Source organism: Lycorma delicatula, chromosome 8 (genome assembly GCF_047948215.1).
Source record: "Lycorma delicatula isolate Av1 chromosome 8, ASM4794821v1, whole genome shotgun sequence".
NCBI lineage: Eukaryota > Metazoa > Arthropoda > Insecta > Hemiptera > Fulgoridae > Lycorma > Lycorma delicatula.
This window is the reverse complement of record NC_134462.1, coordinates 111094874-111122867: the sequence shown is the minus strand read 5'-3', so window position 1 is coordinate 111122867 and position 27994 is coordinate 111094874. Positions and strand designations below refer to the sequence as shown.

At 30.1% G+C, this 27994-nt stretch overlaps 1 protein-coding gene across 4 annotated transcripts in view; it reads left to right on the top strand.

The window, feature by feature from the left end:
* Window positions 1-9214, top strand: part of mr (anaphase promoting complex subunit morula) — a 66578-nt gene extending 57364 nt beyond the window's left edge. For 2 of the 4 annotated variants that reach the window (XM_075372634.1, XM_075372635.1), the window contains exons 12-14: window positions 3018-3103; window positions 8380-8535; window positions 8731-9214. In XM_075372634.1, coding sequence (XP_075228749.1) covers window positions 3018-3103; window positions 8380-8535; window positions 8731-8937 — 449 coding nt within the window. In that variant the 3' untranslated portion in view covers window positions 8938-9214. The remainder of the gene's footprint in view (window positions 1-3017; window positions 3104-8379; window positions 8536-8730) is intronic. The other 2 variants (XM_075372636.1, XM_075372637.1) reach the window with 1 other exon arrangement.
* The last annotated feature ends 18780 nt before the right edge of the window (window positions 9215-27994 follow it).

Sequence of the window (27994 nt, the reverse complement as noted above, 5' to 3'; positions counted from 1 at the left end):
AATAAACATTTCCAAAGGCCCTGCTGGAGCAGTTCAAGGAAAACGAGTTAGATTTTTTGTGTGATTCATAACTGTAGATGAAACGTGGATCCACCACTACACTCCTGAGATGAAACAACAGTCAAAACAGTGGACTGCAAAGGGTGAACCTACTCCAAAAAAGGTGAAGCCAATTCTATCAACTGGGAAGGTGATGGCGACTGTTTTTTGGGATAGTAACGGAATTTTGTTTATCGATTTAGAAAGGTAAAACAATAACAGGACATTATTATACATTTTACTTGACAAGGGAAGGCAGAAATTGAAAAAAAATGACCACGATTGAAGAAAAAAGTGCTTTTCCATCAGGACAATGCACCTGCTCACACTTCAACGGTCACCATGGCTAAAATTCACGAATTACACTTTGAATTGGTTGACCACTCACTGTATTCATCAGATCTGGCTCCAAGTGACTTTCTCTTGTTTTCTAACCTTAAATTTTTGCGTGGAGGAAAGATTTTCAAAGGACGAAGTGGTTATTACATACATAAACGCCTATTTTGAGGAGAAAGATGCCAGCTACTATTTGGAAGGGTTAATGAGGTTAGAGCATTGCTGGAAAAGTGTATCAACTTGAAAGGAGACTTTGTTGAAATATAAATATATTTGACAGAAAAAATACGTCTTTCTGTGTAAGGCTCAAAACTTTTCAGACAAACACATTAAACAAAACTTGTAGCGAATTTAATTCTGAAAAAAAATTTGTGTAAGGTAAGTTGAATGAAACAATCAGAAGATAGAAAAATTCAAATTTTATTTAGAAACAATACACTAGAGCAAAGTGAGCTTGCCATTTTAGACACTTTTCTTGGCACTCTTCTGTACTGCTTTTGTTGCTCTTTTTAGTTCTTCAAGGCTGTCCTTAGTTGCTCAGCCTCATCCATAATGCAGACAATTAATTCCTCATGAGAATGTATTTTTGTTTTATATACAATATTTTTCATCCATCCCCAGAGACAAAATTCTAAAAGTGTCAGATCAGGCAATCTTGGTGGCCAGGAATGTGGACCTCCATGATTAGTCCATTCCCCAGGGAAATAATGATTTCCATAAAAGAAGTGGGGAGGTGCACCATTGTGCTGGAAGTATAATTTGTATCTTAGCATTAGAGGAACATTTTCAAGTAGCGGCAATTCTTCTTGAAGAAGGTGCGAGTAGACCTCAGCATTTAAGCTGCTAGGTAACATGAACTGCTGATTGTTAAGAAGGCCGCACCATACATTGACAGTTAAATCAGTGCTGAAAATTGCCTTTCATTGTTTCATGAGGATTTGCTTCTGCCCATATATGCTCGTTGTGTAAGTTGTTGATGCCATCTTGACAGAAATTTGCCTTGTTAGTAAACAAAACATATTTGTTTAGTTGTTGATTTGTATTCCACCAGTTGCAGAACTCCAAATAAAGCAGACCATCTCCTGGGTGTAGATGTTGAACTAGTTGTTTATGATAGGATAAATTTTGTTTAGTTTAAGTGTCCTCCAAACCATCAAGTGTGAAACTCCGATCTGTTAGAAAGTTGTTGTTATGTACTAACCCCAGGATTGTACTGAACTGCATCGATAATTATTTCATCAATAACAGCGGCGCATTGGACAGATCGTTCATAGCTGGTACAAATACTAGGTAGTGAACCTGTTTTCCTGAACATTGTTGAAAGTCGCACTAATTGTTTGGGGATTTGGAATCCTGAGATTCAGAGAATGTATTTCATATTCTACTACAACAGCTATAGCACCACCATTCCCATACCCAAAATGAATACCTTATCAGAGTAATCCTCTTTTGTAAATAAGTAGGTATTACTCAATGGCAAACCGATCTGTCGCTAATGACAGTACAGTTCACAGTACCCAATATACTTAATATACCTTACCTTACTGAGTATATACCTTACTGAATGATTTAAACACTAATACGGTATTATGCATTGTTGATCAGCTACTGTTGTTTTATTGCCAACTTTTAAATAATAATTTTTTTTTTTAATAATTTATTGTATTTCTGTCATTAATAAAAAAATTATTATCTACGTAATTTTTATTTTATAGTTGTATAATTTCAAGTTATTTTTTTAATTTTTTAACAGTAATTTTTGATTTTACAAGTTTTTCACTTCAAAAAAAGTTTGGGTTTTGTTTACATTAAATAAGTACTTTTTTAACAGATATAGTAATGTACTGTTTCTAAATAATATTCAATGTTTTTTTTAACATTTCTTTGTTTCATTTTATTCACACCATTATTCTTATTTTATACCAATTTATTTAAAATTAAATTCTCTACAAGTTTTGTTTAAAAGTTTTACATGTTTATTACACATTTAACAAAGTTATTGTACGTCAAGCACAAAAAACAGGGTTTTTTACCCTTACTTTTTTTTTGTTTTCAGCCCAGTTTCTCAATAACTACTGCAGATAGGTTCTGGGACCTATTTTATTCAATTTTTCAGATCAAATGCCATGAAAAATCACTAATTCTGCCCCTTAATTAACATCCTAAAAATTTCAGTATGACCTCATTTCCCCAGGGTGGCTGAAATCTGCATGAAATCTTTCAGTAGCTGTTACCTCACATATGAAGGATTTTAGGACATATGTTTATATGAACTTTTTCCATAATTTATACGAGTAATGTAACTAGGTAACTAGGTAACTAGTAATTTAACTAGGTAATGAAAGTTCCAGGAGAACTTTTTGGTACATTCTGTATATGTAAATATATATTTAAAATACTACAATCGCCTTTTATTTATACTGCAAACCTCTATTATAGGTGTAATTTATTGATAAAATCACACCAATGATGGACCAAGCCTCCAAAAGTAATATGTTTTTACTTAAAAATGATATACACACACAAATAGTAACTTTTATTTTATTATTTTGTTTTGTTTTAATTATTAGACATGTATATCATGTTTGAAAAATGTATGTTTATACAAACATTTATGTATAATTAATTATAATTTTTTTTAGGTCAGTGGACTGTGGAAGAATTAAGTCAAGTATTACATGTCCCAGCTACTGCTTTAAGAAGAAGAATTGCATTCTGGCAATCACAGGTTGAGTGTATTATATATACTTATATACAGGTTTTGTGTGTGTGTAAACTTCCATCAAAATAATATGAGTAGGTAGGGTACATTTTGATGTGAAAGAAGAAGAACACCACTCATTTTATGTATTTATAATAAAATTCTTACTACTATTGGTACTTTATTCAGTGTCAGATTATTGGACAATATGTACATTTAATGCAAAAGAAAATACTTTGAAAATGGTGATAATAAATACAGCTAAGTTGTAATTTATTAACAAAAATAAGTTGGAGAATATAATATTGCTGATCTAAATCTACAATATGATTTTTATGAGCAGTTGATAATGATGATGCACTAAAATATTAATTTCTCTTAATACTTGCATGATGGCTTGTAAAATAGGAAGTTCCACCAGCATATGACAGATTTTTAGATGCAGAGATTCATTGACATATGTAGGACAGTTAACAAAAATTATGTTACTTCTGAGCTTTTCTATTCATGGTATGATTCAGTTTACGTCAAATCTTCTATTCATCTGTATGGTGTTTGTTAATAATCCTGCTCCTCGCCTGTGTTATTTTATGCTATGCAGTCATTAAAAAAGGTTTCTCTACAGAAACCCAGCAGCTGTGTAGGTTGTTCTTAGCTACATGGAGCAGGGAATATTTTTTTTTTAAATTTGTGTTTTTACTCATATCTCTTCTTTTATTTTTATATTTGTCATTTTTTATTCATAATATTTGCTGTCTTTTTTATATATTTGTCTTTCATTATCTTCGTTTTGAATACATAAAGGTTAAATCAGATTACATTATCAGATATCAATTTTGTAAATCACCTCATGAAAATGATCCACGTTTGCTAGCATTATAAAAAGTTGACAAAAACATTCTAAGTGAATGAAACCATAAATCCAACATATTTTTCAATTAGATTCTTAAAAGCTTTCTTAAGAGAACATTTTCGTAAGATGTAAGAGTTTTGTAAGATGCCATTAACAAAGTACTGTTAATTAGCAAAGCCTTTTGGAAAAATGCCTTCACTTCCATTTGAAAGTGAGTAGTATATAATTTTTATCGCTTTAAAGTGTTATTACATTTCATCAAGTGTAAGATAAGACCAGATTATAAGTAGTGATAATGAATATTTCATAATGATGATGACATTATTAAAAATTTTTAACCTCATAGTTAAAAATGTATCTTGATCTTGTTAGAAATAAAGACTACTACTTATGAAAATATATGAACTAGTAAGACCTAATCATTTTTTCATATTTAAAATCATTTGATAGTTACAAACCATTCTGTGCATGAGTTTTGAATTGCTACTAGAGAATTCTATAATCCTGTCTAGTAATTATCTTCTGATAGAAAATTATTTATAAATAATTATAAGAGTAAAGATCAATGCCACTTTACTAGAGCTCTTGGACATTCAATTAACAGTTAATTGGCAGTTATATTAACTGTAATGATGGGATAATGTTCCTCAAATATGATTTTGATCAACCAATTTACTGCATGTCCTAAAAGAATTGTCTAAACATAAAATTTCAGAACTATTTAGCTTTTAATCAGTTTTGATCGAGCAAAGTACTGTTCGAAAGAGGGAACTCTCAAGTTTCACACGGTTTCATAGTTCTAGTGCTACCTATGTTCACTTCATGTTAGAGGAAATGGTGACTGGCCATGACAGAGATTATTTTGTGTTTGGCAATGACAGAGATTATTTTGTGTTCTATGCTTTGTGCGGTGAGAGTTCATAATTACTGTAATGTGTAATTTCTGAACCTGTTCAAAGCATTAGGCGACGACAGTATTAACAATTTAAAGGCACGGGTTGTCTGTTTAAGGAAAAATCAAGTGGTCAGACAAAGGTGTAGAACACATCCATTAGAGTTTCCCAAAATGAAATCCCCTGAAAATCAACTCGCTGTGCTGGTAGAGAACTGAACATTCCCAGAATGTCCATCTAGCATTCTTTGTATCAATGTTTGCTTATAATTTGTACAGAATTCAGTTACTGCAAGCTCTTTATGAAGATGATAAATAACATTGTGTGGAGTTTTGTGAATTCGCCCTTAACAAGGTGGGAGAAGTGTCAATTTTATAACACGCTTAGTGTTTAGTTACGAGGCTACTCTTCTTTTAAGTGGGAAGGTAAATGTTCATAATGTTAGAGTATGGGTTACAGAGAAGCCATGTGAATTTTTATAGCATGAGAGGGAAAAGTTAATGTGTTTTGTGTAATTTCTCAGGAAAATGTGAATGATGGTCCTTTTTTTCTTAAATAACACTTATGGGAACAACATATGTTGATGTGCTTGAAAACTGGATTTTCCCTCAGTTAGATGCCGATTTGGAAGATTTCATTTTCCAGCAGGTTGGTGCACCACCTCACTGGAGTCTGTACTTTGAGAATCTTTGAATGATAGGATTCCCCAATGATGAATCAGCCATATGGGATCTAACAATTCAGCTTTATATCACTGATTTACAAGATCGCCCGACCTCACTGTGTGCGATTTTCTCTTGTGAGGTTTTGTAAAAGATACAGTTTGTGTGCCTCCCCTTCCATTTACAGTAGTTGAACTGCAGAAACTCATAGCAGCTATGGCAGCAGTGAATAGAAAAAAGGTGTAGGATAAATTTGACTACCATGCGGACATGCCGTCCATATAGAAGGGTGCATATTGAGCACTTACGACTTGGTATGTAAAAAAACTTCATGAGTAAACCTTTAATATAAAATTAATAAGTTTTTTTATTCAATATTTTTCAAAATATAAACAATTCAAATCAGACTGATTCTTTTTGGGACATGCTATTATATTTGGCTTATATTATTACATTATAAAAAATCCCTTTTTTACCATTTTTTGACATAATTAATTAAATACATTGCTGGGACTCAATTTAAATGCATAATAATTTTAGTTAAGTTACGATGGCTCAAATATATCATTTTATCATTATTCTTAGAGTACCAGGTCATTTGGAAAGTTCTCGGCCTGTCACAGAGATGGCCCAAGTATACCAAATGACTGTGATATTTGTCAAGTGTGATTCTTTAGATGTAAAGTTTCAAACACATGCATTCAGTTACTTGTTTGTGGCAATCAAGTAAACTAAACAAGTTTTGAAAACTGAATAATGAATCATTTCTGAAAAATGAATAAGTTCAAGTTTTTATAAAGTACTTACTTTCTTTAAAAGTTTTAATCCCAGTGGATGTACAAAAAGCGTTAGATTAACTTTAAAGGATTCTTCTGCGTTTTCTTTGACAGCGAAAATGTGAGCTGCTGAATTTAAATGTGACTGTGCATCCATCCAAGATGATAAATCTTTGGGATGCTTTGGGTAAGAAAAAGCTTTCTGGTCAGTGGGTGTACCATTTATTAACAGTCGACCAAAAATATAGGGTCCGCCACGGGAAACGGACGTTTTACAAATTAACGACACTCCACTATTTTAAGGTTAAAAAATAATTTATTGGCAGAAATAAGTTTCTGAGAATATGCAGTTTGACTTACCTGTGTACGAAAAATAATATCATTAAGATGGTGTCCATTTTCATGCTGACAAATGTGGAGACGCTCTCTGAAGTTAGCCTCCACTCTATCCAATAGTTGACGATCGATCTGAGCGATGTTCTGCTCTATTGCTTGTCGCAGTTCGGCCAATGTACGAGGTTTGGTTTCATACACCAAAGACTTTAAATACCCCGACAAGAAATAATGACACATCGAAAGGTCTGGTGAGCGAGAGGGCCAATGCAGATCACCGAATCTGGAGATAACGCGATTAGGGAACATTTTTCTAACAGCAGCCATCTACACTCGGGCAGTATGGGCCGTAGCCCCATCCTGTTGAAAATAAACATCTGGCAGATTGATTCGTCGTCGTCTCAGCTCAGTTTTCAAGAATGTTTTCACCATATTTACGTAACAATCAGCTGTTATGATTACAGTGTTCCCGTTTTCCTCAAAAAAAGTAGGGCCCAACGATACCAAATTTGCTGATGCCACACCACACCGTAACTTTGGGGCTGTGTAATGGTAATTCATGTAAAGTGCGTGGATTTTCACAGGCCCAGTATCGGAAGTTTTGACAATTCACAACACCATTGAGATGAAAATGAGCCTCGTCGCTCATTATCAAAATCGCATTGGGCTCATCTTCCAAAATTTGGAGCATCGCTTCAGCAAAAGCTGCACGTTGTGGGTGGTCGCCCTCTGTTAACGTGTGCACTCTCTGTGTAGAATTCGCCGCACTGAACTATTCGTAGTGCTGCAGAATGCCTACAAACTGAACGTCTTGGACTAGTTAAAACAGCCTGTCTTACACGTTCCACGTTCTCCGGAGTTCAAACTGTGCGACGTGGTCCTGGTGGCTGCTTTTCATTAGACTACCTCCACTACGAAGGGCATTAACCCATCGCAAAATGGTGTTCCGGCTCGGTATATCGCCATGCGAAGAACGTTAAACCTTCGACGAAAGAGACGTTGAACTTCCGTAACAGATTCGCCGCTCCGCACAAAACTGTCATACAGTTTTGTGCGGAGCAAAACGCGATGCTCTACATTCCAAAGAGGCATGATGGCAACTAAACAATGAACAAGCATAAACTGCAAGGTCAGACGAGTGACGCGCCGGCCTTGGCTCCCCTCTCCAACTTCTACCGGATGCGTAATACCAACTTAAAAAATGTCCGTTTCCCGTAGCGGACCCTTTTCATTCAGCTGAACACTTTTCGAAGGTATTTAGACTTTACTGCTGAGTTTCTCTGACATTTTAAAACAGTAGGTGAAACTTCACCATAATATACCAGATACCAAACCATTACCAAACAGTTGGTGGAACCAGGTGAGAATCTGCCAAAAAAAAATGAAAACGTTCCATCTGCAGGAAAAGTCATTGCTGTGGTTTTTTGAATTCTTGTGGTGTGGTGCACATAGACTAGGGAGTATTATGTTTTACTATTGGAACGATTGAAGATCACTGTTCAGGCCAAACATCCACATCTGACTAAAAAGAAAATGATTTAGCATGATAATACTCCTGTTCACTTCTCTCTGTTGCAAAGTGTTTCCACATGCTTTGAATTAGCAATGGTTAGCTCAAAACTCAGATAACCATTTATTTCGCAGAATTGGAGAAATTGCATTATATTGATGGAAATGAAAAGTTGGGAAAATTTTTTATGTAAATGTTTGTATTTATAACTATTTAATTTTCTCATTGATCACTTAATCTTTAGACTCTTAATTTATTGTTATAATGCCATTTTAGGGCTTGCTAAAGGAGATATCAACTGATTGCTTCTTATTAGTCGAAGAGAGTGCATCTAGATCAAAATGTGTGCCTATTACAGAGATGGTTTGTGAAGATGAAGAAACTGAGAGTGCTATGGCATCAGCACATGATCAACGAGAAGAAGAGTTACAGGTTTGTATTAAAATAAAAATAAAAAATTAATGTTAATACTAATATGTTAATTTCTACTGTAATTTATGAATTTTTTTTAAAATTCTGTTAGAAAATCAATCTTTATTATTTTATTTTACATTTTTAAATTATGAAAATAGTTTAATACTATTTACTTTCTTATTATGCTTACATTCTTCTTTTTGCTTTTTCCAGGTGTTTTGGTCATATATTGTTGGAATGTTAACAAATTTAGATTCAATGCCTTTAGAAAGAATACATCAAATGCTGAAAATGTTTGCTTCTCAAGGACCAACTTCTGTTGAATGTAGCTTACAAGAGCTTAGGCATTTTCTTGATAGAAAAGTGCGTGAACATAAATTGTTGTTTAGTGGTGGTTTTTACAGATTACCTAAGTCGTAGTGTTATATGAATGTAATATAACATAGTATTATAAAAATATATTGAGCAATTATAATTTATTGAGTGAGGAGATAAAATCGGTAAATAATCAGTTGTAAATAAATCAGTTTTATTTTGTACATTTACTATAATAAAAAAAAAAATTAAATCATAATGTATTACTTGAATTAAGTGTTAAATAACATTTAATTATTAGAATTGTATAACACATTCGCTGCTGGTGTTGAAGTGTAATTTAAATAAATCTGTGCCAATGATAAATCATAGTTTATGTTATTTCAAGTAATTAGAAACCCAACCATCAATCTGTACTAGTATTATGTTTTTGAAGTATAAAGCCTGATTTGCACTTTGTGTATTGAACTTTGTTTCACATTTTTATTATTATTTAACATCTACAATTTTTTAGCTATTAATGTATGTTTTTAATGTTTATATACGAGGGTAAGTCAATTATTATCCGCAATGTAGTTATAAATTTTATTGCAATACAAATAGGAAACTTACAAATGAATAAAATTTCCTATTCCGAATCTCAGATTAAAGTTATAAGTTAACGCCCTCGCCGGTGACTACGGGAACTATATAACCTGAATAGAAAAGTCAATAAAAATTAGACCAATGAAAAAGACTTGTCCTCGTTTGTATCTCAAATTACAGTTATCATTTAACGTCCTCGAGGTTTACTCTGGTAACAATATAATCTGAATAGAAAAGCCAATAAAAATAGGACCAATGAACAAGACTTCTCCACGTCCTTATCTCAGATTACAGTTATCATTTAACGTCCTTGAAGTTTACTACAGTAACAATATAATCTGAATAGAAAAGACGATAAAAATTAGACCAATGGACAACAATTGTTCTCTTCCATATCACAGATTACAGTTATCATATAACGCCCACACCGTTTTCTATGGTAGCAATATAATCTGTATAGAAAAACAGAGAAAAATTATACCAACAAACAAGTCTTGTCCTCATCCGTATTTGAGATTACAGTTATCATGTAACGCCCTGCCGGTTACTATGGTAACAATGTAAACTGAATTGAAAAGCCGATAAAAATTAGATCAATGAACACAATATTTTTTAATCCATAATCTCAGAATAAAGTTATCAGTTAACACCCTTGCCGGTGACTGTGGTAACAATATAATCTGAATAGAAAAGCCAGTAAAAATTAAACCAATGTACAAAATGTGTCGTCTTCCGTATCTCAGATTTCTGTTATCATGTAACGCTCTCTCCCGTTTTTACTATAACAATATAATCAGAATTTAAAAGGCGATAAAAATTACACCAATAAACAAGATTTTTACACTTCCGTATCACAGATTACAGTTATCAGTTAACTCCCTCGCCGGTGTTTACAGTAACAATATAATCTGAATAGAAAGTCGATAAAAATTAAACCAATGAACAAGACTTGTCCATGTCCGTCTCACACATTGCAGTTATCCATTAACGTTCTCGCAGCTTACTACGGTAACAATATAATCTGCATAGAAAAGACGATTAAAATTAGACCAATGAAAGAGACTTGTCCTCTTCCGTATCTCAGATTACAGTTATCATGTAACGCCCTCCCTGGGTACTATAGTAACAATGTAATCTGAATAGAAAAGCCGATAACAATTTGACCAATGAATGTGTTCTCGGCCGTATTTCAGATTACAGGTATCATGTAATGCCCTCACCGGTTACTATGGTAACAACGTAAGCTTAAGTGAAAAGCCGATAAAAATTAGACCGATGAATACGAAATTTCCTATTCCGAATTTCAGATTAAATTTATCAGTTAACGCCCTCGCCTGTGACTACGGTAACTATATAATCTAAATAGAAACATCGATAAAAATTAGACCAATGAAAAAGACTTGTCCTCGTCCGTATCTCGAATTACATTTATCACATAACGCCCTTGAAGGTTACTTCGGTAACAATATAATCTGAATAGAAAAGCCGATAAAAATTAGACCAGTGAACAAAACTTGTCGTCTTCCGTATCTCAGATTTCTGTTATCGTGTAACGCCCTCTCCGGTTTTTACGGTAACAATATAATCAGAATTGAAAAGCTGATAAAAATTAGACCAATGAACAAGACGTTTCGTCTTCCGTATCTCAGATTACAGTTATCATGTAACGCTCTCACCGGTTACTATGGTAACAATATAATCTGAACAGAAAAGACGATAAAACTTTTACCAATGAACTAGACTTTTCCATGTCCGTATCTCAGATTACAGTTTTAATTTAACGTCCTCACAGCTTACTACAATATAATCTGAATAGAAAAGCCGAGAAAAATTAGACCAATGAACAACACTTGTCCTCTTCCGTATCACAGAATACAGTTATCATATAACGCCTTCACTGTTTAATATGGTAACAATATAATCTGAATAGAATAGCCGATAATTCATGAATGCCTCATGATGATTTGTTTTAAAAATGGTGGAAATTGAAGAAAAAAAACAGCACATGCAAAACGTTGATGTTTGTGGTTGTTGATCAACTGATATGGCACCCATCATGACTTATCTTCCAAGCCATTCATGAATAATTGCAAACACACTACCATAACTGATGTTGAGTTCACTTGCAATCTCTCAGTTTAATACAGTGGTTACCTGAGATCATTTCATTCACTTGTTCCACGTTACCCTTTATATTTTTGCAGTTGAAGGATGCCCAGCATGTAGTTTTTCACTGACATTTATTCTTCCGTTTCTAAACATTTGGCACCATCTTGTGATCACAGGAACATTTTGTGACATTGCATTCTCACTATACCTAACAATTTGGTGATAAATTTCATAATTGTAATTTTTTGCCCACAAAAATTGCACTACTGAACTCACTTCTATGCTGGAAAAACCTCTAAAGGATACGCCATATTGACAACAACGCTATACACATACTGAATGTCGTACAGAATTGCTGCTGAGGGAGTGTGAAGACAACAACACAACCAGTACTGCCACCGCAAGACATTAATATATCCCTTTTAGTTCAAGAACATGGCAAGGGTGTAACTTATTTTTTATCCACCTGTCGTATATTTAAAAAAAAATAATAAATTTGAAAATTTTTAACTTTTTAATTTTTAATCTTAATTTAATTTTTTATATCTTATATATTACATATTTTAATTATCATTTTGAGTTTAATATATAAATTGTCAATAAATATTTTCTAAAGAAGAATTACAACTGAGGATGTGGGTTGCCACGAAAGTACTATTGTAGACATTTTGAAAAAATAAGGTGAGTGTCATTTTACTTTGTTTAATTCTGTACTTGGGTGGACCAAGTTGAATCATACATGTTGGGTAAAGTTTACAAAAATAAAAGTACACACAGCTCGTATCTGCCAAAAGAAATTGGACTTTAATTAGAAAGAAGACAACTAAACTTATGTTAAATCATAACCTTAAAAAAATTAAAAGAAATTATGAAATAAACATAACTTAATTCTATACAGAAATTATACAATGAAAAATCAGCTGAATCAGCATATCAGTTGTAATAATACATGACAAATACAGAAAATAAACATTTTTCAAATAATAGTTTTGAGAATCTACAATTAAACAAAGCCTGAAAAACAAAGGAATATAAGACACCTTATTTTACAATTATTGCATTTAAAAAATACGTGGTTACAATACAGTTTAAATACAGTAAAATACGGTAAATACAGTAAATACGGTAAAATACAGTTTAAATAAATAAAATACATTATTATTCAAACTACAAGATGGAATATAAAAACAACAAATATTACTAGAACAAATTACAATATTAATTGCAGAGAAGTCCACAAACGTAACTTCACATCAGGAGTTATTTTCTTTAGATTAATTTAAGAGAAGTAATATGAATTCGTTTCATGAATAGATAATAATTAATCTCTGCGATTAACAAATTACATTAAGCTGAATGATAGAGTCAACTATAAAAACAAATTGTAATAAGTAAGCACATAAAATATGTTGCACATGAAATAATAACATAACCTTATCTAAGCCACCTGTCGTGACTGCACTTGAGTGAAGAAATGGTTTTTTAAACCAAACTTGAAATTGAAATGCATAATGTACAATTAACTGAATATTTCACAAATTTTATTAATAACGTAACTGTTTACTATAATAAATAATGAATGATTTTAACATGCCTTAATCACACATGAATATTTGTAAAAAATGAACTCATGAAATTGAAGTGCAGTTCAATTATCACAGTTTATAATAATAATAATACAGTTTATAATAATTATAATAATACAGTTATAATTATAATTATACAGTTTATCCTTGGCGTAGTCTACAATGGCGAATCAAAAATAACAGAGGTAACAATTTGTGATTAAAAGTTGAATAATACGTAGCACCTCAGATATTTAGAGAGAGTTTGCATAGATGAAAATGTAATCAGCAGCTGAAGAAGATTCGGCGTCGATAGAATTGGCAGTTTGTAGTGATTGAAACACTTTCAAGAGAGACGTAATATACTGAATTTGAAGATTAACTTAACAAAGAAACGAGGCAAAACAAAACGTAGAGATCGGTGAAATCATGAAACACTGACGAGTAGAACTAGAGAATATTTCAACAGAGAAATACCACAACGTTTATGAGAGTACGAAAATGACGAAAGTATTTAAACATTAAGTATGAGAGAGAAAGGTCACAGTCGACCGCACATGGTGAATGTCTGATCTACTCTGTACGAGAGAGCAAGAGAGAGAGAACGATCTTCACATAAAGTATCTCAGATCTGAACTGCAATTGTACGAGATAGAGAAGTGACCGAGTCCTAGGTCCGCACACTATGAAATTATTTTTCGGACTGAAGAAATAATGGCGCAATGAGAAGAGGGGGGAAAACAAAGAAGGCAATAGACCGAAGAGAGTGTGTGTTGGCAACAAGAGGTAGTGTGCTGGTATTGGTAAGACAAAGAAATTAGCATAAACGGGAAGTTTGGGTAAGAAAGAACATTTATCAACGATTAATTTTATAAGCTAGCAGACCATTTAAAGAGTTACGTAAGACTGATAAAAATAATTTCTGAATACGCACAAGTTGAAGAAATGACATCAGGGCAGACAAAGAGAAATAAACTTCTAGGAACTATGACAATATTGAAATTGGTGAGAATAAAAACACTTAAGAATAATATATATATTAAGACTAAACAGCAATAAATAAAGTGTGATATGAAATACATTGACACCAATATGTGATGCAACAGTAAGTCAAACTGGAGCCTGAGAGAAATGATATCGAAACAAACCCAAACAACCTATTTTAAAAATACACGTATGATAAGCCTTACAAAAATGCAAAATAAATTTACCAAGCCTGTAAACTACAAGACTCGACCATAACCTTGAATTTATTGGAATAAACGCAACTTTACGCAATAGCGTAAACAATACATATATATATATATATATATTCTATCAACCTTGTTTTCATTTTACAAAGTTTTATTACTTTATCAATTTACACATTAATAGTGCCTACTTGTTTGTATACTAACATTTGCTAGAGCAAATGTTCCTGTACCGTTATAATTTTTTTTTGGCACGAGACCACTGCATCCCAAGGGCACATGGGGGAAGTGTGCTACTCAAAAATGTTAAATGTAAAAGGTAGAGTTGTATCATCATTTTAAAAGCATTGAAAAACAACTATTTTGACATAAAAAATATTGGACTACAATAACCCTAACTAAGATGGTAGAATTTTAATATTTTTCACAGCTAATTTTAAAAGTGGTCAACAGTATCTGTTAAATAATTACTCAAGAATGAAAAAAAAAATCACTACATGCTTCTAGTTAAATTTAATTTATTTTTTTGGTATTAGACAATTACTTGGAGTGTACTGTTTTGGCCCTTTTTGAAACTAGTCATGAAAAATAATTAATGACTACTTTTGTCTTGGGTTGCCTTAGCCTGATGCTTTTTATGTTAAAACCGTTGTTAGTTGTATCCTCAAGAGAGTAATGGTCTTGTACAAAAAATTGTTTGAAGGTATGAGCATTTGCCAAATTTTATTTTTCTGTGTTTTAACTATCAACAAATTATTTATGGGTTCCATTTATTTATTATCATGCTATATTTATTAATATAAAGTACTGACAATTACGCCCTTAACTTCACTGTGGAAAGAGCAAGAACAATATCAGTTTAATTTAAAAATGAATCATAATTAATCTTCGTTATTAAAAACTAATTATCTAATTCTTTATTTTATGTTTGATATCAGTAGATTACTATATAGAACATCTTCTCACCAGTGTCGGTCTGCTTTTGATCTTTTCTTTACCTTGTCAATTATAATTTTTAGGTACTTTATAAACAAATACGCAAATTCAAAATTTTTGTATTTTATTAGATTTGTTTAAAAAAAAGAAAAACAATCATTGCTTCATTATTATTTTTTAAGTACTTATTAATGCTCACAATTGTAGGCTGGTACCCAATTGAAATTGCCGTACTTCTTTTGAATGAAAGATGAATTTTACAGCACATGAAAAAAAGCCCAGCCTGAAAGATATTTGAAACCTTCTGAATGAAAGGTAACACTCTTAAGATCAATGGAGTATACAGGTGTATTTATTAATCTGGTAAATAAATAGATTATTCAAAGTACCTATCTTATACTTATGTCACTAATAATTTAATTATTTTGCAACGTTTTCTACTGTAAAATGTGGACCATCCTTGTATGAAGAATAATAAGACAAATTTTTGTTCATAATCAAATTTTATTGGCCTTAAATTTTTTTTATTAAAAACTTACATGATAGATTTTATGAAAGTAAATACATCTGATGGAGTTAACAGATTTTACAAATTATTCCAAAAAAAAATTTTATGTGACAAAAGTAATATTTAAAAAAATTAACCGATTAAATTAGAAGTTTATAGATATTGTAGTTAACATCAGATAAAAGTTGTAATGTTAATGAGAACTTTATAATTATTTGCCAAATACTCAATAAACCCAGAAAATGTTAATTCATGACGCGTTAAAATTGTGATTACACACTACACAACAGATGTAAATTAGAACATACAGAGTTTGGGGTTGACTTAATTAATTTTTGACTAGTAGAACTGACAATTACTCTCTCCTCTTTTCATTTGTTCTTTCCTTCCCCTACACTTAGTTATTCACAATATGCACATGTACGTCACAACATAAAAGTACTAGTAAATTAGAACGTGAGATTTTATTGGATAGTCTTTCTTTCATTTTGCTATATAAGAATATATTAGAAAATCATTCATTATAAGTTTTACTTACTCTTCAGCTGTACATTAACTTATTTCATATAATAAATCTGCCTATTGATTTTCAGTCTTTTCTGATAATTGAGAATTCAGTTATCAGTTATTGATTTCTAAGAGAATTCAATTATTAAAAGAAAGGTAAAGGTATTATTTTGTTAAATTTTATTTTTAGATTATGACATTTTTTGATTCATATTGACAACACAATATTCATATATTTGTGTTATAAAAATTATTCAACAGGCTGACTGTCCAGTAACAATCATTTCACTCTTTTCTTTTTATGATAAGAAATTAATCTTTTTAGATGAGAAAAAAGTCAATCCTAATCAAGATTTAAACCCAAAATTTTCGGGATGATAGAATGCTGTCATTCTGATATCAGGCCAACAATGTGTACTAATTGTATGTCTTTTTACTTTTAATCATTTTTAAAAGTTATTTAAGGATGAAAAATTTCTAATATATTAATACTGTATTGTGGTTTAAAATTCTAGCTTCAATATCAATTAATAAATAGCTTCTCCCGTTCTATCAATCTGTTAGTAACACAACTAATAAAATGCTATAATTTAAATACAAAGAATACAATTTAAATGTTTTTGTAAATATATTGCTATAACCCATTCAAAAATAATTTATCTTTTTAAATTTTTACTTTAAAATTCTTTAATGAAATCAGCTTTGTAAATGTAGATTGAACCAATTTACTACACAATGAAGCTGTGGATACTGGGTTGAAGGCTTTTTCTAAAGCAAATCTTAGGTATTTAAAAGAAGAATAAGAATTCATTAAAACTTGAATCAAAATTCTACTATTATTATCATCACCAATTAATACCTTAATAAAACAAATAATGTTTTAAATGGTCTTAAGTATGTCATTATTCTACAGTCTTTTGGTTTAATTAAACTTTTTTATTAATTTAGCCCCTTTATAAGAAGAGAGTCATTTTGTGATACACAATGGGTGATACACAATTTCAGATTTAATTGTTTTCATCTTATTTCATTAAACAAATTTCAGAGATTTAATTAAAATGTTTCTTTGAAAGGGAAATAAATAACAGGTTATTAAACCTGTTATTTATAACAGGGTTTTATCCTGTTTTAAATCTCTCACTCTTTTGTTACTCCTTTTTAAATGAATTTTTAACTACGGTCAATGCTCTTGAATGGTCAGTCTAGTATCAGCCATCAGAGAGTCCACATTTAACAGTCATTTATAATTAATATATATCAATGTTACATATATAAAGCATAAGTTTGAATATTATAATAAAAATAACTTGAGATATAAACAAAACAAAGACTTTTATTTATTTTAATGAACCAGCTAATAAAATAATACTTAGAATAATTTTAACTCAACCGAGGTATTAAACCAAGGCGGCAAATTAATCGACAAATATTGCTAGAACCTCTAGGAACACTAGAAACCGATTTCTAAAATTGTTATCTAAAATCAATTTCCAAAATGGTTTCCCATTTGTATTTCATAATTTATTTGATCAATTTTAAATAAACCTAATAGTCATTAATTTTTAAAAACCTAGTGTTGTATTTATCTGTCAAGGGCAAAGCCAGAAAAGTTATGCAAATCTTTGATACTTTTTTACTTTAAATTAACTAGACTTTCTTATTATGGTTGTAATTCGCATTAAGCACTCACAATATAAAAGTTCCTTTGATTAGAGTTACTTTGTGTCTAATTATGTTCAGTATACGTAGATCCCCCTATGAGGATTGAAAGTCAACTATGTTTTGATATGCAATAGCCTGCTTGGCAGAAAGTCTATTCATTCATATCTTTCCTTTTTTAACATGAGTTTGATCTGATATGAGATGCTTGTTATGCTTTACATTTTTATGAACGAGTTAATTGTCTTTTATCTCAAGTTATGACAAGTTAGTTAGTTTTATGACAAGTTAGTTTTATCTCAAGTTAGCTGTTTGGTCATGGCACCTTAGACAAAATTCAGAGATTAAAAAAAAAATGCACAAAATATGAAAATGATTAATTAATTTTCATTAAAAAAAAATTAGATTCACCTTTATTAAAATAATTACTTAAAATGTTTTTGTCTAAATTATACCTAAGATTTTCTCTAGTGAAAGAAGACTGTATGTAAACTTGCACTACTAATTTACAAATGCTATTAAATATGAATCAGAAAAATTCTAACAACTAAAAAAATATGATCTGATGTAATTATCATGACTTGTACATTATTTTGGAAAGTATATCCACTTGCAATATTATTTTGTATTGTTTCCTTTAATTAGACTTCACAGAAAATAAGAAGTAATATTTTTGAAAAAGTATATTCCAGCATTAGTATGGGATAAATCATTCTGTTTTGTTTTAACATAGAATCCAATTTTGTCTGTTACATTTGATATCCTTAGGATGACCTTCATTTTGAGGAGAGCCTTAAACGAATTTGTATTATTTCTTAAAAAAAATTCATTTTTATCTCAAAAAGAATAAATATAAAAAAAATAATGGTGAACCAGGAGAACAGTTGCTTAATAAAAATTAATTTGTATCTCTTTTTAATTTTGTTTTTTTTATCTGTTTTTCATATACATAATATTTTTAATTTTACTTTTCTAGAACAGAATGTATCCAAACTATAAATGCAGTGTGACTGGATTATTATTATCAGTGCTTTATATATTACTCATTTTTTGCACTGAACAACAGTCATGTTCTGATAATTTACCTGATAATGAAAAAGTAGTACAATATAAACCTTTAACAGATGAAGAAATGGGAGAAATGGTTTTTAAGCTGGTTGCACTTCTTGCCAGTAAAAGAGAAAATTCTTCTTCGAATTTCAGAGATTATAACGAACAGAAAGCTGAATTACATACTATGAATGAACAGAAGAGTTGTGATGAACCGATAGAAAAAACCTGTAATATAATTGGATTACAGAACTATTTGTTTTTACATGAGAACCATAAAATGTGCATTTCCCCAACCCAAGATTGTTTTAATGACTGATTTTAATTAAAAGTACTAAGTTAGATATAATTTAATATAATAATAATAAAAAAATGAAAGAAATTTAGCACATTGTTCTAGTTGTTTGTATACTATTGGTGTTTCATGTTCTTATAAAAGAACATTGGGGAAAATATAAAACATTATATTTTCCCCAGTTTCTTTTCAACTTTGTCTATCTACATAACTGTCAATATTCTCAAGTAGTTTCACATTTGAATAACCGCTATTTTGCCTTTTCTATTGTTTGAAGTTTTCTCGTATAATGCAAAAATATTTTAAAATATTAAATATTTATACAAATATTTAAAAAAAAAAAAATTTTTCTAATTTCTAAATATAAGTTTTTAATAAAATGTATGTGTATGAAATATCCTGTACTTTACCAGTCTGTTTTGATGACTTTCTTCCTTTTTTTTGTCATCTTATTACCAAAATCATAATAGTTTTCTTTTTTTGGAATTAAAGAGGAATTAACTAGTTTGCTGTAGGAGTAACTTTACATAGTGCACTTAATTTTGTTACAATTTTTTCAAAAATAATGCAGTATTGTGTTGATATTGTACGTTGATTGGATCAATGTATATCATATTATAATTTATTATTTCTTCATTTGATTTTTATAATTTTAAAATTGTTCTGCATCAGATGAAACATCTGTCTTCCAATTATGTCATTTTTGTTTGGTTCAATATAATTTGTTTCTATCAAGGTTAAACTTTTAGTCTCAAAACATTTACTATATCTATCTTATGTATTTGAATTAAATATTTCTTTCTATGTTGTTTTTACTATTTAAGAATTAAATTAATTAAACCCAAATGCCTTAACACATAGTCTGTCTATATGTAATCAATTCTTTTTTTAACAAACATTTATTACAAACTGTAGCCTTTCCAAAACTTATCTAACAAGTTCATTTAACTTAAAACATCAATCCAGCTGTTTTATATCATTCTCTATTACACAAAATTTTAACACATGGACACGAAGCAAAACTTTTGTGACATTTCCATTCAGGCTGTCTTTTAAAATGTTTTTCTACATTTTTGGCTATTAATACTTGTTAAATTTTAATCTTAGCTTTAAATTAAAAAAAAAGTGCGACTTGTTGAGTAACATTCTTGTGCCAATTTTGGGTTATAATAGCTATTTTGATGTATAAGTTACATTTTAAAAACCATCAAATAAGAAAAAAATTTGGCGATTATGAAAATACTTAAAAACCATAAAATAATAATAAATGATAAAAAAACAAATAAAATGAATAATGATAATAACAAATTTTTCTTTAGAATTCAACACTTCAATAAGAAATAGTTATACTTGCTTGAATAAGTGTACGGTGAAAAAACAGACTTTACAATCTTTTCTTTACAGACGTTACATTTCAGTTGTAATCTTTATGTATTTGATACAGCATTGACAAGACTGACGATTTTAACCAACTTCTTATGGCAATAGTTACAGTGTTCACGATTTGCCTTAACCAAAACATGAACTAAGACAGGTTGAGGGAATGGCATCTTATTTTTATCATTCTGTTCTAACAATTTTTCGATTATTGCTTCTTAAAAATCAGTTACATTTATTTGTTTCCTTGTTACTATTACAAGTGCACTAAGCATTGACTACAGTTATATTTATTAATAAATTAAAAGCTACTGTTTTGTGATACCATTTGGTGCTTCGTCTTAAAGAGCCAGAATGGTAGGTGCTCATCTGATCTGATAAAAGATTTACCTTGATTACAGTCCACCACTATTTGTGGCTTAGTTGTTTCTTTACCCTTTTTGAGAAGTGTTACCCTGTTATGTATGTGTTTGTTTGTAAGCGTTAAAATTTCCCTTCGATTTGTCTATGTCACATGACTATGTTTTGAATTTAAGGGTTTAATTTTAATGTACAATCTGCAACATACAATTTTAATTTTAATGTGTAATTTGCAACGAAAGATTTGAAAAATTATAGAGCAACTAATAATTCAAGCGAAAGTGCTCTTGCTTGAATTATTTAATAAGGCATGTCATCCTATTTTATTTTATTAATTCTGTACTTGGGTTGATCGGATTAATATAATTTGTATAGTGCAGAGGAATATGATTCCTGAAAGGATCAATTTTAGAAAAATACTAAATATTTATATCCTTTTTTAATCATAATCATACTTTTTTAAAACCTCTTCTCTAAAGAAACACTTCTATTCTTTTCTAACTTTGGCAATTTATTGCTATGCTGTTCCTGCATATTTTTTAATTTATATCTCCATTGATGTCTCTAGGTTTATTCCCCAATTTCTTACACTGTCAAAAAATATTCAGTCCATTTATACATGTGTCATTTTAATTCTTGATCCAGCTGCATTATCTCTTTAGGTTTGGCTTCTTTGCATGTACTATATCAATTATGTAGATGTGATACCTCATAAGTTCAGTACAGCTAGCCGATTTCTCAGGAGAGAAAACATTTAAAAAAAAATTCTTTCTTTCTTTCAATTAATCTGCCAACAGAATTGCTGCTTGGGAAATCTTTTTATAAATGCTAAGTATCACCAATATTATATAGGTCATTTTTGTCAGGAAATTTATGTATTGATCATTTTATGATAAAAATACACAGATATGAAGTATATCTACACCACTGATATACTAACTATACTAATATATTACAGATGATATATACTAATATACTATAATTTTAACAGATTATGTAAATTCATAATGTTTATAATATATTTCACTCACTTTTATGTTGGTAATTATTGGTATTTTCTTGTATTGAGAAATCTGTATAATTTTCTAATTTAATTTTCATTTAATGTTACAATTCTTAATAGATTAAAGATTTTTAACAATATAACTGTTGTTTTTAATTTATTTATTTTCATCAGAACATAACATTTCCTATTGATTTGGATAACAGAGTGTAAAAAGTTTTCTGCTTTTTACACTTCATAGAATTTAAATTAAATGACTGACATATTTTATTTTAAACATAAAGTAAAAATTATGCCAATTATTGTTATATTCCAGTAATTATAAAGTATACTTTTTCTTTGATTTTATTTATGTTGGGCTCTTATTAATTTCAATGAAATTCATGAGTATACTTGTATAATCATTTTATGGATTAATTAATATATTTCAGTTAGTGCATTGTAGACATATTTTACCAAATTTACTAGTGAACTGCTAATACATCAATCCTATTTTTAGCAGTATATGGTTCTAAGGAAGGAAAAATCTATTACAGCTTAGTACAACTCGCAAGTGCTGTCTAGACTCTATTAATAGCTGATAGTTAGGATCAATCCAGCTTTTGGGTTTTAAACTACTCTTTATTAAAAAAAATTGTAATCTCTATTTTTTTTTAATATTTACATAAATTTTCTTCTTAAAGTATAGTGTGATATTGTAGCATCAAATAAAATAATTATAATGTTGGTCTTTTAATAAAAAATAAAATAATAAATTAAATTAATTTTTTATGGAAATAAAATATAAACAATGAAATGTATGTTGAATAAAACTTCATATTAATATGTAAATTAAACTTTAAAAAATAATAATAAAATACAAGGTTTTTTAATTTAATATAATTGTAAATATAATATGCTACAACATAATTCAGTTTTGAAAAGAAAATCAATTTGAATCACCCAACAAGTTAAAATATTACTTAACATGTACAATCTTTTTTACCATTAACTTTTTTATTATATGTGTGTATAAATGTATAACACACAACGAATTAATAAAACAAAACAAAATTATAATAGAACAGCAAATCCTAATTTACCATAAAAAATATCTGCTTGAATCATTTACTGTTCATAAGTAATTATATCTTTCTAAGAAAAATAAATTGCATATTACCAGCAGCTACAGCTCTTTTATAACAACAAAATAGGAAGATGCAGAAAGGGGACACGTGACAATTTTTTAATTTTACAGGAGTTGGACATTTACAAATATTTGTTAAATATTCTGGTAAAAGTCATCCATACCTTTTCAATTATTTATTTTATGCATATCATGTTTCAAATACATTTTTAGTAAAATTTCATTATTTATAATTTTTTTAAAAAACATCACATTTTCCCTTTTTGCAAAGTTCAATGATTCTAGGCTAACCCCAATTAAACTTTTATTCATATTTGTTAAAAACATAAACTTAAGTCATTTTATAATGAAAGTAATTTGCATTCGATCTGAAAATGATGCTTAAGAGTGTCTAAAGTTAAAAAGTTCATCGAGTATGAAGTTTCACCAGTTGTCAGTTTTTAAAAATCTTTATTTAGCACCATAATAATGTACTGTATATTATAAGACAATAAATGACCGATTAAACTTAGATCAACTTAGTTAACTAAAAAAAAAAAAATTATATTTTTTGGCTATAAATATTTTTAACATAAACAAAGAAATTTTTTTTAAAACATTTTTGGATACACAAATTTTTTCTTCGCCTATTAAAACCTGCACTTTATTCATCATCACTAATTTTTTCTTCATTGTTGTCACTGGAAGATTTGGCTATTGAAGAATTTCATTGTAGAACTCAGCATCAGTAATGTACTTATTAACATCTATTTTTTTAATGTTAATAGAAATTTTTCCCTCATAGGCTTAATCAGGTTGGATATTGACATTCAAATTCCTGTGCTTAAGTTTGAATGTGTGAAACTGTAATCCATCAATATAAAACCTTACAACAACTTTTCGGGTTTGATTTGCGCTACAAATAAACTTGTTGAATTTCATGATCTCAAATGAAATTCTTTTTCTCGCAGTACTTGTCTTCCATATGAATGATCAGATAAGCAGATACTTTTGTAGTAGGTTCAACGCCAAGACTTTAAGTTCAGAATCATTTCTGTTGTTGGATAAATTACTGAAAATTTATTGTTTCTTGAAGCTTTTAACATTAACTCCCATTAACGTTCCATATTTTTCAACAGTATAAATCCTTTCTTTCTTTCTTTTCCTGTTTAGCCTCCGGTAACTACCGTTCAAATAATACTTCAGAGGATTAATGAGGATGATATGTATGAGTGTAAATGAAGTATAGTCTTGTACATTTATCAGTTCGACCATTCCTGAGATGTGTGGTTAATTGAAACCCAACCACCAAAGAACAGTATAAATCCTGTCCACCTCTGAATTAATACTTTTAATTGCTCAAAGTTCCTATCTCACAGAAGAAAAAGTGACCTCTAAGAAGTAAATAGTTATGTTTCTACACATGTTTTCTTGTTCAATGAAGGCCAGGAACATTCAAACCACTATGTGGTTTTTATTCTGCCCACCATACCCTTCACTAAAGAATTAAATTTTACATTTCCTCTGTTTTATGGCATTTATATAATATAAAATAATACTACAAAATTCATTTGGCTATTTCTTTACTATACCCTCATGTGTAAACATAAATATCTGATTTATTAGTGCCCATATTGTGAATGCAAAATGTAAATAAAAGAATTGTCTTAAACAAAAAATGTCCTGAACCGTGACTTTGGTTATAGCAAATTTTGCATATAATCAAATGTTAGAACTAGATTTACTTTTGAGAAGTCAGATGTCTTATACTCTAATTTGTTTTGCATTTCAGTTAATTTACTGTACAATTTTTTTGCTTTTCACTTGTGCACTATTAATTCTGCAGCAACCGTTCTCTTAGTGTTATCACTCAAAGAGGTGTTCCTTAACTTTTGACCCAGCTCTTCACAAGTTATACATACATCAACTGGTGGCCATCCAAAAAAATAACCAAATTTTTCATTGTAATCGAGCTTAAAAAGGCATATGAGAGTTTTTCTAGTATATTGTTTGAGATATAAATATTATACAATATTTTTCTATTAAGCCTACCATCTAGATTGTATTTAGTCATTCCAGAGTACTGTGATTACTTAAAATTTAGTGAACTAATAAAATCATTAATTCTTAGGCAAACAGGGCCTGGGATAGCATTACCACTGAAGTTTTTTCCCCACATATCCTTTGGAATCTCATTTTTTGACAAAAGTTTGCAAATACGACGTACTCTTTTTTTTGTTTACTAACCCCATGAATTGATATAGAAGTTCATTTGCAGACTTCATGCAGTTCTCCCTATGTTTAATATGGTACACATAGGAATTGATTTTTGGCTTTTTAGAAGTACTTTGTTCAGCAGTATCATCAGATTTTCTTCTAACAATGTCCCTACACACAATTAGAAATTGTAAATAAACATCTTGCATGTCTTTGCTTTCCATTTCATTGAAATACTGAATAATTTCATTAAATTCATCATCAAGAAATTTAAAAAAACTTTTGTACTTACATACACAGTCACTGCCAGTTGTTCTAGAGGGTATTACTGCACCTTTCCAATTTGTATGTTCTTAACCAGCTACCTTACTTTTCTTAATAAGATCCTTTTATAGGTATCAGAATTGTTTTTTTGTTTGATTCTCACGTTAGCAGAATTTTCCTCTGATGACATCGTAGAAATACTATTAAATAACTTCACTTAACAGTTAATGTACAACAACTTAAAGGTTATTCACACTCAATACCTTTTAACAGCTGGTATGAAAGTGAAGGCAAAAGAACATGGTATTAATGCTTGAAGAGTTGCCAACCTTGTAAAACAAAACTTCATAAAAAGGGGGTGTGTATCATATGTAACCTTTCTGCATCACTCATTCAAAAAAATCTGATACGGACACCACATAACTTCCTTGTATGCCTATTAAATTACATATACACATTTTTTGCTGCATTTCATTTAAACTTATTTCATTTGAAAGCGAGATGTGTACTCCAATTCTGTAATGAAATGGACAGTTACACAATTACTAAAATATTAGTTATTAACACCAAATATTTATACACGTATTAATTCAACAATCTTACCTGAAATATTAGGATAGAGTAAACGTTATCTATATATATATATATATATATATTTTACTCTTTAAATAAATGTATGTCTTATATCTATCTAATACTGTTTTTTTTTTATTATTATGATACAACCATCAACAAAATTAAAACAAGAATAAATAATCAGATCCTTCACCAAATCTGATATGGACACTACATAACTTACTTGTACACCTATTAAATTACATATACACATACTTTTAAATGAAAAGTACATCAAATTTTGTTTCATTAGATATTTTTCATTATTTTTATTATTGTTATTATTGAATTATTATTTATTGTAATTTTTTTTTATAATTAGAGGTTAATAATTATTAATAAATCAATATATTTAAATTAAAAAAAAGGAGATGAAGTCTGATTTGAACCAATGTACCTAAACCCTTGTAAGATTCAAATATTTCATTAATTAAAATTTCATTTGACTATAACTCTGGAACCAATGAAAACAAGTACCACTTAAGATACACAGTTAAAAAGCTTTCAATGAGGGCTTATTACTACAGTTAAGAAAAAGTTCAAAATCCAATTTTTTTTGGATTTTGAGCTTTTTTTGGACACTTTTGGTTCAGTTAATTGCAATCAAAAGGGGAAGTGCACAACTAGGTGTTACAATAGTCCTAAATCCAAAATTTCAACATCCTATGGTTAATTGTTTTTGAGTTATGCGAGATACACACATATGTTATGTCAAAATGGATTCAGGGATGGTCAAAATGTATATTTCCATTGAAATCTGAAAACCGAAATTTTTCGCGATCACAATACTTCCTTTACTTCGTACAAGGAAGTAATAAAGTAAATGTACAGCAATAAGCAGCTATAACACATGTATCCTTCTTGCTTATTATATGTAACTATCCTGTACTAGCTGATTTACGTAAAAAAACCAATATTGAAAATTTCCTCACATGTCCCCTTTCTGGATCTTCCTATTCAGTTGTAGTGTATATATTATATATACAATCAAAGATACGGACGTACATAAGAGAAAACAGAAGACCATAAAAATGAATCCGGGATCAATCCTTAGGTCATACCTATTCAATCTTTAAGGATATGAAGAGTACACTACCTACCACAGCTAATTGTAGATTATATTTGATTGTATGAAACAGCACCATGCCAAAAAGTGTAAGTGATAGGGAAAATGCATATAGCTGAGTAAAGCAATTTAAAGTCTTTAGTTGTGAATCATTGTAGTGACTTTTGCAGGAAATTGCTGCAACTAATCGAAGAAACATCGCAATTGCTGGATCACCTGCTAATGTCCAATGAAGTACATTTTCATCTAAATGGATATATTAACAAGCAGAACTTCAGATATTGGGATGCAGAGAACCCGTGCTTGTTGCATGAGAAGCCACTGAACAGTGAAAAGTTACAGTGTGGTGGTGTTAGTGAATTTGGAGTGATTGAGCCGTACTTTTTTGAGAATGCTAATGGTCAGTCTGTTATGGTCAAATCAGACCAGTATGTAGTGCTGTTGTGAACATTTCTCCATAACGAACTTTAACGGCGTCATATCACCACATGCCTGATGTGGTTCCAATAGGATGGTGCTACATCCCACACAGCACAAAATTCCATGGCAGTCATGCAAGAAATGTTTTCCCAACATGTAATCTTTTGTTTCAGAGATGTTGCATGTCCTCCCTGCTTGCCTGGTTTATCAGAATGCAATTTTTTTCCTATGGGGCCATTTGAAAGAGAAGGTTTACACCAACTCACCTCACCCTATACAGGAACTGAAAGATTTCATATGAGCAGAAATTCATCAATTCCATTGGATCAGC